At 32.7% G+C, this 18,293-nt stretch overlaps 3 protein-coding genes across 3 annotated transcripts; 1 reads left to right on the plus strand and 2 right to left on the minus strand.

Moving 5' to 3' along the window:
* Positions 1–1,941: 1,941 nt before the first annotated feature.
* On the minus strand, positions 1,942–8,143 carry LOC105154989 (uncharacterized). The gene is made up of 5 exons (XM_011070837.2): positions 7,698–8,143; positions 6,257–6,530; positions 5,804–6,081; positions 5,502–5,733; positions 1,942–5,419 (listed from the first exon to the last, which is right to left on the minus strand). Exons 1-5 carry the CDS (start codon positions 7,890–7,892, stop codon positions 5,358–5,360), a joined length of 1,041 nt encoding a protein of 346 aa, XP_011069139.2. The 5' UTR covers positions 7,893–8,143; the 3' UTR covers positions 1,942–5,357.
* A 1,518-nt stretch (positions 8,144–9,661) lies between these two features.
* On the plus strand, positions 9,662–13,876 carry Nubp2 (NUBP iron-sulfur cluster assembly factor 2). The gene is made up of 5 exons (XM_011070836.2): positions 9,662–10,095; positions 11,204–11,292; positions 11,515–11,736; positions 12,319–12,472; positions 13,494–13,876. Exons 1-5 carry the CDS (start codon positions 9,985–9,987, stop codon positions 13,698–13,700), a joined length of 783 nt encoding a protein of 260 aa, XP_011069138.1. The 5' UTR covers positions 9,662–9,984; the 3' UTR covers positions 13,701–13,876.
* Positions 13,877–13,945: 69 nt separating this feature from the next.
* Positions 13,946–17,689, minus strand: Srp68 (signal recognition particle 68). Its single transcript, XM_087412852.1, has 3 exons — positions 17,366–17,689; positions 15,862–16,199; positions 13,946–15,620 (listed from the first exon to the last, which is right to left on the minus strand). Exons 1-3 carry the CDS (start codon positions 17,454–17,456, stop codon positions 14,328–14,330), a joined length of 1,722 nt encoding a protein of 573 aa, XP_087268978.1. The 5' UTR covers positions 17,457–17,689; the 3' UTR covers positions 13,946–14,327.
* Positions 17,690–18,293: the final 604 nt, after the last annotated feature.

Genomic DNA, 18,293 nt, shown 5'->3' on the forward strand with positions numbered 1-18,293 from the left:
TGTGTGTGTGTGTGTGTGTGTGTGTGTGTGTGTATTACATATCATGAATTTTAACATTAATTTGTCGCGCGCGCGCGCGCGTTGTCATGATCGCAGCAATCCCTCGGTGAATAAAATAAATTATATGCAATAATTCTATATTAATATAATATATGTATATTCGATACTGTTGTATCGCGTTTTTATTTATTCTATATATATACATATATATATATATATATATATATATATATATATATATATATATATATATATATATATATATATCTTTCTCTTCTTATCTTATCTTTACATTACAGTCGATATTTTGAATGCGATCAAAGTCCTCGTGTGTGCCATAGTTGTGAAACTGTAGCTACATTCATCCAAAGTAGGCCATCGTAATTGCGTCGTTACTTCGATGCACAAATTGGAAATATATATTTGCAAATTTACGTGAACCATATCCGAAAGACCGTCGATTGGCCCTGTGAAAAATGAGCGGCACACTACAGATTTATGATAATCAAGTCTATTATGCCGGCGTGTCCATTTGCTATGTCCATTTTGAAAATGAGACGAGTTGAAACCGAGAATCTCTTTTAAATCTTTTTTAAATAATAATACAATTGTACATCATCGGTGTTTCCATTTGATCTATTCAAATCTATTGTATGTCATGAGATTTAACTCGTATCATGTTCAGAATAAATAGATCGCACACGTATTATCAGACGCTGATCGATTCTTCTTTCAGAGAAATATCCCTAAACTCTTGATCCCTGCCGCCGCAGAGTCCGTATCGATGAATCGTATGACGCAACATTGCACATTTAATAATAACATTGCTCGTTAATATACATATGTACAGTAGCAATATAATACTTCCTCGAGTTTTTAGTCAGTTCGTCCAACACGTCTTGCGCTTCTTCGTCAGTATTTAATTGCGATTCACGTAAATCTTCCCCGTATTCTACATGTAGGAGAGAGTATCGCTCTCCCCGTTCGAATCTCGTAACATCTCGTGATAATCGACGTGATAATTCCACTGTCGCGAATACAAATGTCAAATTTGCATCACTTTATATTTGGAATATCTCTAATACTAGTGAAAATTTTTCTCATTGTTAGAATTTTTATACAAATTAACACTTTTCAGAAATGCTGAGAAAGTTTACATTTTTCATATATATAAACTCTGAAATATTCTAAGATTTTTTAAATTTCTCGTTCTTTAATTTCTGAAAAAAATCTTTTTCAGATTTTATAAAATTTCATCAGAAATTGTAGAATGAAAAATCTTAAATATCTTAGAATATTTTAGAATTTATATACATGAAGAGTTTCAGAAAAGATGTAGCTCTGCCGACTTTTCCGATTATATTTCTAAAGTGTTCCAATTTATATAAAAAATCTGAGAAATTTTCTAAAAAATTTAAAATTATTTAAAAATTCTAAAAAACTTTGAAATTTACATAAAAATTATAAAAAATTATATGAAAAATTTTAAGAAAAATTTTTACGAGGGAACGCGATGCACGTCCAGTGCGTTTCGCCAAATTCGACCGCAATTCTATCACGAATCATCATGTAAACGACTCGCAATGTAAACGACGTGGCGATTTGGAACATTGTTTAGAAAAATATGCTAACTTCTTTCTTATAACTCGAAAGTTGTCCGTCCAGACTCTACTTGTTCGGTCTTCTCTCTGTGCGAGTGTAAATACTCTGCTAAACTAGTCTGTTAAACTATAAATTGGTTGAATCATTACGAATAATATTAAGTCACTCTTCAAGCTTCACGAATACATTTCACATACTATTTCTTCACAACTAGTAATTTTATGCTTTTGTCATGGATCGTAACTTATTTTGTCATAAGTAGACGATACAGCAAACTGCGATTAACAATTATCATTAGATCATTAAATAATTTGGTATTTTTGCACTAAAACAAATCGATACTGATCGTAATATATGTATCTTTATCTGCCGCTTCAACTCCCCGCGATACACGAAAGATCACATACACATTCAGCTTTATTGCATATACAGACTCGAAAAATAATTTTATAGCGATTTCGAAAAAAGAACTTAACTCTATTGTGTAAATTAACTCAGCTATTTGGTTAGCTATTCAGACAATCGCTAATTATTATCGTTGAATTGACATTCTTCGATGATTACAATGTCGCAAAGAATCAAGCGATGAGAGGAAATTTAAGCAGTCCTGTTATTGTTTAAATAAAAGACTTGAACGTCCTTACAGAAAAGAGATGTTAATAAAAAGTTCGGGATTGATAAGGAGCACCTTGAAAATTGAGCATGAACATGATATATTTGAAACAAATTTCAATATTCTTACTTATTTTTCAAGATGTTTCCTTTGTCACAAACTTTTTAATAATTTTATCATATTCAAGAAAATCTACAAAAAACACTATTTCTTTTACTTACATCGTTTTGGGCAAAAATCTGCCCTTTTTTGGAGGATATTAAAAAAGATCCGATTTTACTATACAGAAAGTAGTGATCAATTACTTATTTTGAATATTAAAAGCACTGTTATTCAGTACTTTTATTAATCAAAATAATTAATTTCAAACAGTATTAAATTGGATATATGTGAGAGCGGCCGTAAATAGCGTTGCTAAATTTCCTTCGATACCCACGAATTATTCTATGAAATTCAGCTTCAAATATGATCTAAAAGAGAGATGATATTTGCTTTTGGCACGGGACGTATACAATCGGTAAGCAATTTGATATATGCGTGACAATACAGTTCTTGCTGGTTTAAAATTCAAGCTCGCTCAATATATTATTGTTACTCTTTTCTCCCTTTCTGTAAACTTCACGGCAATGCGGAATTCTTTTGCCAATGTAACGGTAGAACTTCATCTTGCACGATGATCTCGTATGCGAGTGTGTGCACTTACGAGAATATATTACTATAAAGTATACAAAATATGAATGGCTATTTGAACAGGATAGAGGTACTTTCTCCCCAAGATTCCTTTTTACACATAAAAGCTACGAGTGATTTCAGCGTTAATTTGCAACACTCAAGCAATGCTCAGGTATAATATTCTTATCACAATATTGTCATACATCTCAAATCATTTCACTCTCTTCCTCTTTCACTAGCTCTCTTTTTAAAATTATCGATACATGAATTTTACGCAATTTTTAACAGACATTTTTCTTAATTCGTAAATTATTTAGAATAAAACGTTATCACGTACACAACAACGATAATAATCTGCTCGTTCATTCAAATCATTCTCGTAATCTTTTACACACACACACACACACACACGCGCGCGCGCGCGCGCGCACACACGCACGCACGCACACGCACACGCACACGCACACGCACACGCACACGCACACACATGTATGTATATGTATTCATTCTTATTCTGTTTCTGATAAAATATAAGTTATGACATTTTTTGAGAGAAATCTAACTTTTCCGATATCTCCAATGTATAACATTCTTGTGTGCAGCGCTCATTTTACAGAGCTTAGCATCTAATAGCAATAAAGGAGTTATTGATAACACATTCTGATAGTAATGTTAATAAAGTATATATGATAAAATCTTTCTGTAAATTACTTCTAACGTCATTAAGAAATTGATGTATTATCTCTCCTGCATAACATGAGAGATGAACGGCTGGTCTATTATTCATAAACGATAATTGATGTGCATTTGATCGTCTCGATTATTATTCAATTATTGCGTAACGATAAATGTTTAAGAAAACTGTTTGTAATATTTGATTTGACAAAAAAAATTCAATTATATAAAAAAAACTATACAAAAATATCATTTTGGTAGTCCTCGTATCTCTTTTCTACCTTTTTTATGAAGACGTGAAGTTATATGAGATCTATTAACTATAATTATAATAATTATAAAATTATCATAGTAATATGTTCTGTGACTTGATTACAATAACGTAAAAATATAGTCAAAAATGAAAGAGCAATATATTATTCGATTCACGTCCGCAAGTAAAATTGTTAATCATCTCGATGCACGATGAAAATAAAAATATATACATATACTTTTCACCTCTGGAAGTATTCAACAAGAAATCAATATTTCTTCATAACGTTTATATATAGGTACAAATCTATGTCGTAAAAATTTTGGATCATTTCCCCTTGCTTTCTGCCGAATAAATTTTCTTCTACTCAAAGTTATTATTGTTAGATTTTCACCGACATGAAGTACAACAGCATCAAATAATTAACAAATAATTATCCGTGAATCACTGTAGGATATAGCACGAACGTAGATTTTGTCTCTCTTGATTTCAACATGTATATACGTATTCTGTTGCATAATGTGCAACAGAATATAAATCAGGATCTATTAAAGTTAATCATTGTCGTTATCACATGTATGACTTCTACTGCCATAAATATACGTAATGTTATCTACATCCATCCATAAAACTTATATTGCTGATGTACATAAATATGGAAATTCATTAATTATTACAAGATAGATTCTTGAGTACTTGAAGCAGAAAATAATCAGTCACTAAGCGCGACTTAATCGTGTAGAAAAATATGATTTTTATTAAAATCCATTCTACACGTCAACAATATAAGTTTTTATCGTCTCCAAAGATTGTCCTGCATTATGAATATTACCGAGAGATGTACTTTCTATGTTTGCCTTTCAACCGTTCGTACAAATACATATAATATGAGATGTCAATGAGAAGAATCGGCGTTTAAGTAACAGCGAGATACAATAATGCGCACATAATTATTGTTCTTAACATAGAAATATAGTATGGTCGTACAAAATATTCTCTGTAAGATTATTAATTCGTAAAGACGCAAAACGTAAATGGCATAAGTACCATTCAGAATCATTATAAAACTATGATACATATCCACTCTATATATATATATATATATATATATATATATATATATATAAAGTTACAATTACACAAATAAAATATAATACCCTATTATGGATATGCGTAAAGGTACCTATGAAACCTAATGTGTATACAAGAATTTGCTTGGTGAAAACTATGACTTATGCCATTCTTATTAAATGCAAGATAGCGTGGACTACAAGAAATGAAAAACATACAAAAAAAAATCTTCTTACAACATTTTCATGTCATCTCCAAGTCATGACAACTAAAAAGTCATAATTGAATAACCTAAGTTTGATTGATATTATGTACAAGGGAAAAGGAACGATTTGGTCAGGTGGTGATTAGCAAGTCATTTGAAACACACCTGATTTGTCGAAAGCGACAAACGCCCTTTGGACCGAACAGAATTCTCACTCTATTCCTTTTTGCAAGGAGTAATATCATTAGCGTTACACGTAATTATCCTCAGTTATCTTTACGAGCCTTTTTTTTACTTTTTTTCTGTGGTTTTGCTTCTGTCCAGACGTCTAGAACACAAATTACAAGAAATTTAAATAAAATTCACAATTCGAAATAAAATCTCGTAATTTCTTCGTTAATGCAACAAACCTCCTAATTCGTCGAACACGGCGGTTTTCTCTTGATTTTCTACCACTTTATTTTCTTCCACATTGTTTACTTTCTCGGCATTCGCCGGCTTTTTCTGCTGCTCTTCCACGATAGGCTTATTATCTGTCTTTGGTGTAGATGGTACTGAAGCGGGTGTGTTCTCGCCTTCAGAAGTTTTCTTATTCTTTTTCGATTTTCCAGTTTTTTTCTCTTCCTTCTCGACTTTTTCAATCTGCGATCAAATGTTTCATTTATGGATTGTCAACAGAAAAGTTTTAATACTATGTAAAAGAAAGTTATACCTTGCTCTGTTCCTCTTTCTGTGGCTCCTTAACTTTATCTATTTCCTCGCTGGAAATAGATGTGAGAATCACTTCTTTTTTCTCCTTCTCCTTGAGCTCCTTATTTTCAGTTTCCTTAGCGATCTTATCCTTAATCTCAGGTTTCTCTTGTTCTTTCTGTTTAGCTTCATTTATTAAATCAGTCTTCTTAGAAGCTTTCTTGTTTTTCTTTGAAGGAGATTCTTCTTCCTTCTTCTTGTTCTTCTTATCCTTGCGTGAATAAGCTTGCTCCCAATCTCCTGTTATCAATTATTAATATTGACAACAATAGATAATAATTTAAAATAATTGCGAACAAAATGTATCTTATTTACTTATGCTAATATATGTAAATTTTACATTTTGTATTAACATAAATAGACAAGATACGTTTTGTTTATGCAATTACTTTGAGCTTATTGCAAATCAACTAACCATCGTCAAAATCCACTGGTTTTTCCTGGAATAAATTCTTCAAATTCTTCTTATTCTTCGTCTGCTCCACTTTGTTCTCTTTGCCAGCCTTAGTCAATAGTTGTTCCTTTTCCTTCTTAGTACCAACAATCTTGTTGTCTTCTTGTTTACGCTCTTTTAATTTACCCTCAACATCATCTCCTTTGGTAGCTTTCTTAGGAGCTTCTACTTTTGCTGCTAATGTCTTTTTAGCTGGACTTGTTTTCTCAGATGCAACTTGTCCATTAGCAGCTTTCTATAACAAAATATATAATACTTGATAAAGTTGTATACAATATATGACATCTGATTTAAAATTATTAAAATGTAACACAACTTTTTATAATATTGAAAGGAATATATAATAGTACATTTTTATCATTTATCAAAATAAAATTAAATATTAAATTAACATTTAAATTAAATGAAGCTTATATGCCCTTTATTATATTTATTGTTAAATGAAGCTCTCTTTTTTATCACATATGTTCAAAAGTTAGCACATTTAAAAATAGATGATCAAATTATAAGTTTTATTTATTATGCAGGATAGTCCTAAGTATTCTAAAAAATTTTTAAGGATAATTCCTCATATTTAATTTAAGATGAAAACTTTATACGAACCATGTCCAAAATGGCTAGTTTCAAAGATGTTAAGGTTGAAGGAAGACTTTCATTTTTTCCAGAAATGTCGAAAAACGATCAAAATATCTTGAAACTTTGAATACGCTTCAAAAGCATAAAGACTAATCTTTTGGGATTATATATTATTTTTTTATTTAATAAGAGGCAGACCCAAAAAAAGATAAGCAGTATCTCTTTGAAAATGAGCTATTTGAGACATATGGTCACATAAAAAGTTTTAATTAATTAACGAATCATTCTCAAAATCTCTTGGAATATTTAAGGAGTATCCTATATAAATGTCATATTTAGTATCAAAAAAGCTATAGGTATTTGAGTATTAAAGAGTAAGCAATTGGACTTTAAAAAGAGAAAGAGAGCAAATAATTCAGTAGAAAGTGCTGATAAAAAGATCCATTTAGCAGTGAACGGCAAGATCGTGTGAGCAATATCCCGGTCTGGGGACACGACGGGAAACGCCACGGACCACGCTGACAAAGCAAACAGACTTCGTCGCGGCGTTACGTCACGAACGACGCACGGGAGAAAGAAGGGGGGGGAGAGGAAAACAGCCACCTCGCGAGACCACCCTCTTGAACCGGAGGGACCAGCTGATTAGCGGGTGTGTATGCGTGTGCATCGACTCGCGCCCACAAGCGAGCCACCATATGGCGGGTGAACGCGACGTGTCTACAGAACATGAAGAGAAAAGAACATGAGGGGCGAAGGAGAGACACAGGAGAAAGGGAGGGAAGGAGGGAGGGAGGGAGGCCAGGTTGTCGAACGACGTTTTACTAACCTTTTCACGAATCTTGCCACGCTTCCTGGAAAGTTTCCGGTCCACGTCAGAGCCCGAGGAGAGCTGAGCAAACGGCGGCTGCTCGGCCTTCTTGAAGCCGAAGGCAAATACGAGAATGGCGCATATCAGCACGATACCCACGGGGATAGCGTACACGTATTGCGAGTGCTGCAGCAACAGGCCGATGTGATCCATAGCGACGCACGGAGTGCGTTGTTCGCGGTGAAAGCAATGAGCGTGACGACCAGACAACCTGTGCGCGTACCCGCCCCGCGGCAACAATATGCAGACGACGCACGGACGATGACAACGGTGACGACAACGATGACGACGGTGAACCAGACGGCAGACACGACGTGGCGCGCAAAGCGCAAACCAGATCGCTCAACAATGCGGCATGCGCTACGCGCGCTCTGGCGGAAGCGCGGCGAATTACCGTCTGCCAGGTGGCCGACCACCGAGCGCTGACGCGGCTTACGGCTGTGACGTATATATCGCGGCCACTTGCAACTTGCGTGGACTTGTAGCCACCTTCAGGCAGTGATGCCAGACTAGACATGCCCTGTACTCGCGCATGCACATTGTTTACAGCTTAGCGCGCAGTGCTGTAGCCATTAGGTTAAGTTAAAGTAACGATGTGATGCCGCGAAGTCTGCGCGCCAGACAAGACAACAGGAGGTGCGAAGAATCCCAAGAGGAAAATAGAAATGAGGTAAAGTATTTTAGGTCAGAAAATGAAAATCGCAATGGAGTCAGGAAAAAGGCCCACAAAAAGATATGTATTCGAAAATTTAAAAGATCTTGGTTAGACGAAAATATCTTTAAAGATTGATTGACAGAAAATGACAATAAAGCTTGGTGTAAAATTTGTAATATTTCACTTAAATGTTGTCGATATAATTTATCAAGGCATGCCGAATAACTTCTCATATAGATAATGTAAATGTTAATGTAGAAATTGATACTTCACAATAAGAGGTATTTCTAATTTCTATATATTTGTAATTCTATTTCTCTTTGGGGCGAGTAAGGACGCCAGTTTCACGAACGGATTAGGCGCGACTCTACTGGCGCTTTAGACTTCGCGCATGCGCGAATGCGAGGCATATCTGGCAGCATTCAGGATGCCGCGCCGCGTCGCATGCAGCGATAACTTCATGCGGATGCCGCGCGAGGAATACGTTTTTCAAAATAATATTCGATATTAAAGTTTAATATCGAAATAATAAAATTTAAATATTGGAAGCTAAATAGTCATGAACATAAAATTTTTTATCTAATTAAATGATTCCTTGGTGAAAATTTTTTTTAAAACTTCACACAATTTTTTAAAATGTAAATTTTAGAATTGCTGAATAATTTTATAATTTTTTTTATAAAACTCCTCTGATTTTTTAAATACATAATTGGGAGATTCTTCAAAAATATCGAAAAAGTTAATATTTTCTAAAATTTTTCGTATATATAAATTATGAAATATTTTAATTTCTCTAAGATTTCCCATTCTATCTGATGAAAAAGTTTAAGATATCTTAAATTATTGTCTAAGTTATGTTGAGTTACAGTATAATTTATTTTTGAAAAAATTACATATATATATATATATAGAGAGAGAGAGAGAGAGAGAATAAAAATTCTAGAAATTTTAGAATATTTCAAAAGTCACATATATAAAAAATTCTAAAAAAAGATGTAACTTTCTCAGTATTTCTGAAAAAAATATTTCAAAGATCCATTTCGTAAAAGTTCTAAGAAAAATGTTAAATGGAATTTGCAATGAAAAAATAAACAGTTTTCATTGCTAAATAAATAAAACTTTGCATAGATAGTCGAGTTTTGCAAAAATCTAATTAAATTTCAAAATGTAAAAATGTTAAAAATTGCAATTGTTCGATGATAAATTGAATCTTTTCAAGAATTCTTGAAATACAATATTTCCTCATGACTTGCAACAATATCTAGTTGCGCAATTTGACGGTAAATCGGGTAAATAGCGCTGAATAGCGCTGACCGCTGTACGTACTGTCGCTTGAAATATCACGTTGAGGTTATGCTTACAATCCGATATGCGAAATATAATACAATAACGCTGGTTAGTCGTTTAAGTTTTACACTCTACGCATGGTCAAACGTGATTGATTATCGTCGGTTATGTGAAAACTCAACGTGACCTCGTTTATACTTTTTTGTTGCTGAACAACTGTCGTAATATCATTCCACGATCGCGTACGTGTCATCCATTTCCAATTTGATTTCTCGTCGTCAATCAATTACTAATTTTTCCACAATGCTGGAGGGAGTGAAGCACGTGCTGTTAGTACTTTCAGGAAAAGGCGGTGTTGGCAAATCGACGATCAGCACTCAGCTGGCTCTTACATTGAAGGAATCAGGCTTTCGAGTGAGTGTATCCGAGTCTCCACAAATTACAAAAGTTCTGAAAGAATAGTTGATTCTACAATGCGTCGGTAGTTTCTAAATCTTATCAGTAAATCGGTGAAGTTGGCCAACAATCAACTTATACAACTGAGATTACTGATTTTCTTAGGATTGATCAAATTCGACTTTATTCCTTCCCATTAGAGAGTCGAGCTAATTCTAAACGACTCGATTCGTTGTACAACTAACAATTAGTCTAGTAGATGCAAAAACTCAGTCATCTATTTAGGTTAAAACTGGTTAAGACTTGAGATTTCTGACTATCGATTTATTGTAGAATCAGTATTAAAACACCCTGATAAAAATTTTTCTCACAATTTTTTATGTAATTCTTCAGAATTTTTTGTAAAAGAAAAACTAAGATTTTTTCAAAATTTCTGAATATTTTTATAATTTTTTAGAAAATTTCTCAGATTCTTTATATAAATTAGATCATTTTTTAAGTAAGTACTGAGAAAGTCTACACATATTTTCTAGAATTCTTCACATATGTGAATTTTGAATTATTCAAGACTTTCCATTTCATAAATTTCTGAAAATCCTATAAAATTTTAAAAAATTTAATATACTTTTTCAGAAATTATATAATAAAAAATTTCAGAATTTTTAGAATATTTCAAAATTCACACAATGAAAAATTCTAAAAAAAAACCATAAAATCATTTGCTCAATATTTCTCAAGTATTAATTTATATAAAAATTTTCATCATGGTTCATTTAATAATTATGCTTTCAAGTAATATATCTTTAAAATAATTTTATAACTCTGTTCTACATTGTTATTGATGCAACAAAAAAGTAAATAAATTACAATGAACCAGTTTTCTAATTTATACTTTTTGAAATATAGTCTAACTTAAGTAAAAATTAATTGATTAATTAAAACCAAATGCAATCCAAATTCACAATTTATAAATCCATAAATCCTCCTTAAAAAATTATATTAAAAGACAAGCATCAAGTATATTTACAAGTAAAATCATTTTGATACACTATATGTTCAAAAATGAAATGGAAAAATCGATTATCTGTAACACCAAATAATTAAAACAAATTATGAATTATCATAGGTTGGGATTTTGGATGTCGATCTCTGTGGTCCCAGTGTGCCTTACTTACTGAACTTAGAAGGGGAAGATGTTCACCAGTCTTCTGAAGGGTGTGTCCTTTATTACTTGAGCATTAATTCTTTAATAATAATTATAATAATCAGGCTCTATTCTGTAACTTTTAACAACAATGTCGATGTTGTTATGTGCTGTTGCAGTTTTTTTATCATATAAAATCTGCGCAACGATACTATAATGATATCAACATTGTTAATTAAGAGTTACAGAATAGGGCAGTAAGTATGCTGTTAATAAGTCATATGAATTAATAGATGGATACCAGTGTTTGCCGATTCAGAACAGAAACTATCTGTCATGTCGATTGGTTTCCTCCTGAAAAGTCAGAACGATAGTGTAGTCTGGCGCGGGCCTAAAAAGAATGGCATGATCAAACAGTTTTTATCAAATGTGATTTGGCGGGATATCGATTATCTGATCATCGACACACCACCTGGCACTTCTGATGAACACATTACAGTCATGGAGAATTTAAGGTTAATCTGTGAATAATATTATCCATGTATAAAATTTATATTTAATAATAAGTAAAGATCAACCAAAAAAAATGTTCAACATAAATAAGGAAAAAAGGCCATATTCGATCAAAGTGAGTCTTAGTGATTAATAATATTTTTGTTAAACTGGAAATTGTCAGTGGAACACATAGTCCTACACTAAAGCTGAAGTACGTAATATCACAAATTACATTGATAAGCAATCCAATAATACTGATGCTAATAAGCATCTTTAAAACGTATTAAAATCCAAAGAATTTATTGCAGAAATAAAAAAATTAAAAGATTCATACAAAAATATTACATGTTGGGAATAAATTCTTGCTTTGATCGAATATGGTCTTCTTTGTTCATTTGTATTTTTTTATTTTATTTTAGATGAAATAAATTACAATATTTAGGTCTGTTTTTTTATTCCTACACTCTCTAGACACATGATTCAATAAGTTGAACTAAAACAAGTATAAGTTCATCTTCAAGTTCAAATTTAGAGAATGCAAGAATAAAAAATAGACCTTTTTAACTACGTTATAAGACATTTGTGAACTGAAATTATTACAGAAATGTAAAATGCGATGGTGCGATAATAGTGACCACTCCACAAGCAGTTGCAATAGACGATGTTCTTCGAGAGGTGACATTTTGTAGAAAAACTGGTATTCATATAATCGGCATCATTGAAAATATGAGTGGCTTTGTCTGTCCTTCATGTACAGTAAGTATTCTTTTCCATTTACAATTGTAATTAATGTAAACAATTTAATAATAATATAACAAATAATTTTAAAAATATATATATTAAGAGTGTAATTTAGTTTTGAGGAGTTTTTAAGTTTTGCAAGAGATAGTATTAATGTCAGTGTTGTCGAAGACATTCCAATCACAGCTATTATTTTTTACTTTAATATTACTCCATGATATTTAGTTATTTACTAACAATAGATGCAATAAACATATGTTAAAAATGAAGCTTCCTAAAGAGAATTTTCGACATTGCTTTTGTTTTTTAATCAGAAGAAAATGGCTAAAGGTCATAGAACTCTGATAGAAACTTAGGATGATGTTGCTCCATTAATTAGGATGTAAATATTAGTTCTATCGATTCAAAAATAGTGATTCCAATGTTAACAACAAAAGCTGAAAACGCAGATTTGCAAGCAATATTGGATGAAAATCCAGCATAATCCACGTCAGAACTTGCCAGAGAATTAAATGTTGATCGCACAACAGTTATTAAATGTTTACGTGATATGTTGTTTTAAATAAATCAGTTTTTGAGAAAAAACCCCTCAAAACTAAATCACACTCTTAATAATACAAAGGACTATGAGTCAAGTGAGATGTTTATTGCTTAATAATTATTAAATTTTTTTGTAAACAAAAAATACACAAACGTTTCGACTCTTATCAGATCATTATCAATATGACAATTTAACTTGACCATATAATCGGTCAACAATTTAAAATAGTCGAGATGTTAGTTAACAATTAAAAAGAAAAAAAAATGGTCTTACAAAATTCATTCGCACTATTATGATATAATATTCCATGTTTTATATCGATTATTTTAAATTGTCATATTGATAATAATCCAATAGGGGTAAAAACGTTTGTGTATTTTTTATTTATAAAATTTAATAATTATTGAGCAATGAACATCCCGCTTGAATCATAGCCCTTTGTGTAATTAATGTAATTGTTCAATATAATTTTAATAAATCTTATTTTTTACACAGGAATGCACCAATATATTCTCTTCAGGCGGTGGGATAGCCCTCTCCGAGATGGTGAAGGTTCCATTTCTAGCTAAAGTACCAATAGATCCACAAGTCGGCAAGTTAGCAGACAAGGGGCAAAGTGTTTTGGTGACATTACCCGACAGTCAAGTCGCACAGGTGTTTAGAAAATTAGTCGAAGAACTCACCAAGAGTAAGGAAGCTTGAAAATGATATTAGTACTATACATGATTTTCAGCATTATATGTGGTACTTGCTCGTGATGCTTTACCGTCATCTCTATCCTAGATAAAATTGTACATACAAGTATCTTTGTAAGATAACTGTTTTTATAGTGTATGGAGTTGTAAAAGAAATAAAGAATGCTATTTTATCATATATAATACTTGCATATCGTAAGAAAGGAAAGGAGAATCAAAAAGCAAGAAATGAATCTTAATTTATGATAGATATACATTAAGTATTCCATTTTATTTCTTCCCTCAATATTAATTCAATGTAAGTTCAATTTGCTTTAAACTCGTATCAGATTATGCATTGAAAGTTGAGGACTGTGAATTGGAAATAGTTCCACCAAGGAGAATGAAACGGATTAAAATTATCCGATTGGTCAAATTCTAATTTTCAATTCGCAATCTCTCAATCTCCAATGCATAATCTAAGAGTTTTACAAAATGCTTTTTGAACTATTATAAAGACACAGCAGAAACAATACTTAACCAATACTGTCTGTACAATATCTTGTACAACGCAAATTCTTTTGCATATAAAATTTCTGCTGTTATATATATATATATATATATATATATATATATATATATATATATATAATATTCATTTATTTCCCCAACCCCAAAGACCCTTAACAAAGCCAGTGAGACCAGCTTGCCCTCTCTTAGCCTGATCGCCCATTTTATGCGACAGATCAGGGAATTCAACCATATTGAAGGCCAGATCGAAGAACAAAGGTTTGCAGGGAATGCTGCGCATCGCTGGTGGCAGTTTATAGACGTTTGGTTGCTTCGTGAGAAGCGCCGGATCTTCTCTGTACTCGTGCAAACGTTCATACAATGGTTTCTTATTTTTAGCAAGCTTATTAATTCCACTTTCTTCTTCCTGACCATCCTCCAAAACGCTGTGAGCATGAGCGGCATACTGTGCAGCCTCCACAGAGACTTCCAATTTGCACAAAGCTTCTTTGAGTTCGACTGGAAGAATCTTGTCGTATTTAAGTGCGTCTTTAACATGCTGCAGTGATCTTTGATACAAGGCCATAGCCTCACGCCAACGATGCAAGTTGGCGAGACTCTGGGCCATATAGAAACATCTAAAGGCCCTGTAACATTTTGTCTTTGCTTCCTGTTCCTCCAAGAATTCTGCATCATCTTGCAATTGAGATATCTCCACAAGATTGTGCAACGCTGCTTCGTACAGACGTACTATGTCCTGCGGCTTGGCTTTCTCCGATTCCTCTGCCGCCTTCACCAGCGTCAGATTGCGTTCCAACGTGCGAGACAGTCGAATATATTGCAGATAATTGATCAGATGTTGCTGTGGTGACCACTTGTCATTCTCCTTGCTCTTCAACTCGGTTTTAAAATGATCACGCACTGCCAATAGAGCATCTTTACAATCTATCAAATGCGCCTCCAGCAAATCGATCTTCGCCTGATTAGTGGCAGCTCTTTCCAGAGCTTGATTCAGCCTAGAGTCTGCAATGATCAGACCAGCTGCTCGTGGCGGCACCGTACCGCAGGATTTTCCACGCCATGTCACTTCCTCAATATTAGCTTGCTTTTCCCGCGTCTGAGCTATCAGAGAGTCTAAGCTGGCCATCAATTCGCCGCTCAATTGCCCGCGCATCTGCATAAGATCGTCCATAGCACTGGTGTCTCCAATGTTATAAGCGCAGTATCTAAGACTAGGTGCTAATTCCTCGACTCGCGCCTTATATATGACCTGTTCTAATTCTGGCAATGCAGATGCCAGATTACCATATACCACTTGGGCCTTCTTCAAGTTTTCCATAGCCTGTTTCCACAGTTGCAATTCAAACTGCAGAGAACCATTCATCCAGGCCACGTATGCCTGAGCCTCCAGTTTCGTACGCGCATCACAATTTATATTCTGAACAGAGAAAACATAATGAAACTATAAAATATAGTCTTGGCAAGAGAGAAATAATTAATGAAAAAAATGAAGAAATTATGATATACAGCCCAAAGTTTTTGATCAACATAATTTTACAACAATTTTTTATCAATCTATTTTTCAATTTATATTACAAATTAATAAAATTCTTGTTATAATTAAATTAAAAACAATATTTTAGAATATATTAAAATACTTATATGCTAAAAAAATGTACCTCTATTAAATCTTGCAATTGTAAAGAGTACGCAGCTGCTTTCTTGAGTCTCGATATCAGATGAAACTTCTTCCTTGGCTCTGTATTAGATTCCTGACGTAGCTGCATCGCGTAACTCCACGCTCGCTCAGCCATCATCAAGGGCACTTGTAAAAATTTATCCTCGCTAACCATAGCCGCAGTGACATCTCTCCTCTTGAAATGACGCCTGTCGCCCTGTGGCACTTTCAATACTTTCCGCAATCTTCTCAGCCTTCTTGAGCAATAACCGCGATACCGCTGGTAATCGCCATGTCTCAACCCATGTTGTTGCTGTGCTTCCTTGATTATCTTTAGAACTACATGTTTGTCAGGAATTGATAAGGACAAAAATTGAAATTGTATAAATTAAATATATGAATTAAAATCAATTTTTAAGTCAAATTAAGAAATTTTTCGCTGTGTTAATTAACTGCATCATCAATTTGATCAGTTTAATAAACATTTATTATAACACTAGAACCTAGTAGAAGATAGTACTATTTTGTCTTCGTTAATCATTTCCATTTTTCTTTTTTATATTAGATATATAGTACAAGATATTGAAAATATAATATAAACAATTTTAATGCTACAAAACTCTGTGTTAATTATTTTAATTTTTTTCTCTTCTATATTAAATAGTATATATAGTTAATATAGTACAGAATATTGAAAATACATGTGAATGCAATATAAATTTTAATGATACTAGACGTTTTCCAAGAAAGAGACAGTAAATCATTTCACCATTGTTTAATTAGGTTCCATTTGATGACAAGTCGACAGAAATATGATTCTATCTTTGTTACTTATGATCCGGCAAGAAAGACAAAACATTTGTGTTAACTTATGTCACTAAATGGAAAATATCCATTGGTAAACAACAAGAATGTAATGATTCACTATAGACAAGTTGTACTTGGCGCACAACACTTGTGAGAATTATTTGTTCTTGTTTGACACTTGATAAAGAATAAGGATGAAGTTATTCAAAGAGTGTTAGAAGCATCAAATAGAATGTAACTTATTGGTGTTTTTCAGCAAGAGGATACAGTGTAACCTGTATAACATAATTCGTATCTGCTTAACATTGGCAAACAATAAGGATGTAGACATTTTTCAGCAATAGATAAATAACACAATATAACATAGTGAAATATTTCATCTTTAATACTTGCAAATAACAAGAACGTAATAATATAATCTGTATTCCTTGCTAGAAAAGATTCCATATTGACTGTATTCCTTGTTGGAAATACTCATAAATAATATCAAAACAATTCACTTATCGAAAGCAAAGATAAGAAATTATCAAATTGGCATCTTTGACAGTCCTAGCAGGATATTATCAACGATTTTAATATGTGTTGATAGATTAATATCCCAATTCCCAATAATTCGCGACAGCAAGAGGTTACGAAGAAGCATATGGCACTGATAGTTCTTCTTCGGAGAACCAAGGACAATTTTCACGAAAGGATACTTTCCAGGGAATACGTTCTCGGCTCTTTTGTCGTAACTCCATTTTGCGTTTGGTTTTCTTTCGAAAGATCCAGTTTTTCTTCGATTACCATTTTTCTTCAAAACCACGTACTCTTATCTTTCACTATATCCTTGTAAAAAAAAATAATAAAATATGTATACCCATGATATCAGAGAGAATTAAGGGGAGAGTGGAGCGGATTCACCCATGGATGTATAAATATCTGGAATGACTAGAATCTGGACGGAGCGTAAAGCTTATGGGCAAGGGAACCGAGATCCACGCGATGGGGAAGTCAGCCATCTTGTCTGGCAACATTTTAGCGCTCTATTAGAAAATCGATAATGTATCATGATATTATTTGTATTTGCAGTACATAAAAATAGGATTTTGTGTGAGACAAAGTTAATTCAACGATTATATGCAATTAAAAATAATTTTCTTATTATATTAAAAAAAAATAATGAATATATATTGGGTCATCTAAAAAGTATCCGCGGTACTTTGTCACTAGATATATGACCATCAACACACATCTAGTGACAAAAAACCGTGGATACTTTTTAGATGACCCAATATATACCTATTATATCTTTTAATATAAACCGAAAATTATTTTCGATTGCACACAGCCGTTAAATATTTACAAATCAAGTAATTAAAAGGAGCTATGAGTCAAGTTAATTTAATGCTAAATTAGAGAAAGAGAGAAAGAGAGAGAGAGAGAGAGAGAGAGAGAGAGAGAGCGAGAAATATAAAATTAAATTTCATATAATTGAACAAACATTTCGATCTGTATACAAGGTCATAATTAACGTTACAAAGAACCGGTAATTGCAAGTAGTAACAGTTAAGGTTGCATAAAAATCCTAATAAAATCCAAAATTATGTTAAACATTATTAATTATATAAAATATATAATACTGCC

Source organism: Acromyrmex echinatior, chromosome 13 (assembly GCF_024713525.1).
Source record: "Acromyrmex echinatior isolate Ae372 chromosome 13, ASM2471352v2, whole genome shotgun sequence".
NCBI lineage: Eukaryota > Metazoa > Arthropoda > Insecta > Hymenoptera > Formicidae > Acromyrmex > Acromyrmex echinatior.

Bases quoted from the DNA above. Each gene is read 5' to 3' on its own strand.
- LOC105154989 (XM_011070837.2), bottom strand. From the start codon at position 7,892: ATGGATCACATCGGCCTGTTGCTGCAGCACTCGCAATACGTGTACGCT. The intron at 6,531-7,697 runs GTTAGTAAAACG...ATTTTGTTATAG, and splicing joins GTGGCAAGATTCGTGAAAAG to AAAGCTGCTAATGGACAAGT. The intron at 5,734-5,803 runs GTATAACTTTCT...ATTTGATCGCAG, and splicing joins AGAAAGAGGAACAGAGCAAG to ATTGAAAAAGTCGAGAAGGA.
- Nubp2 (XM_011070836.2), top strand. From the start codon at position 9,985: ATGCTGGAGGGAGTGAAGCACGTGCTGTTAGTACTTTCAGGAAAAGGC. The intron at 11,293-11,514 runs GTGTGTCCTTTA...ATGAATTAATAG, and splicing joins GTTCACCAGTCTTCTGAAGG to ATGGATACCAGTGTTTGCCG. The intron at 11,737-12,318 runs GTTAATCTGTGA...AAATTATTACAG, and splicing joins ACAGTCATGGAGAATTTAAG to AAATGTAAAATGCGATGGTG.
- Srp68 (XM_087412852.1), bottom strand. From the start codon at position 17,456: ATGGTAATCGAAGAAAAACTGGATCTTTCGAAAGAAAACCAAACGCAA. The intron at 16,200-17,365 runs GTATCCTTTCGT...ACAAACATGTAG, and splicing joins GAGAACGTATTCCCTGGAAA to TTCTAAAGATAATCAAGGAA. The intron at 15,621-15,861 runs GTACATTTTTTT...TTCTCTGTTCAG, and splicing joins AATTGCAAGATTTAATAGAG to AATATAAATTGTGATGCGCG.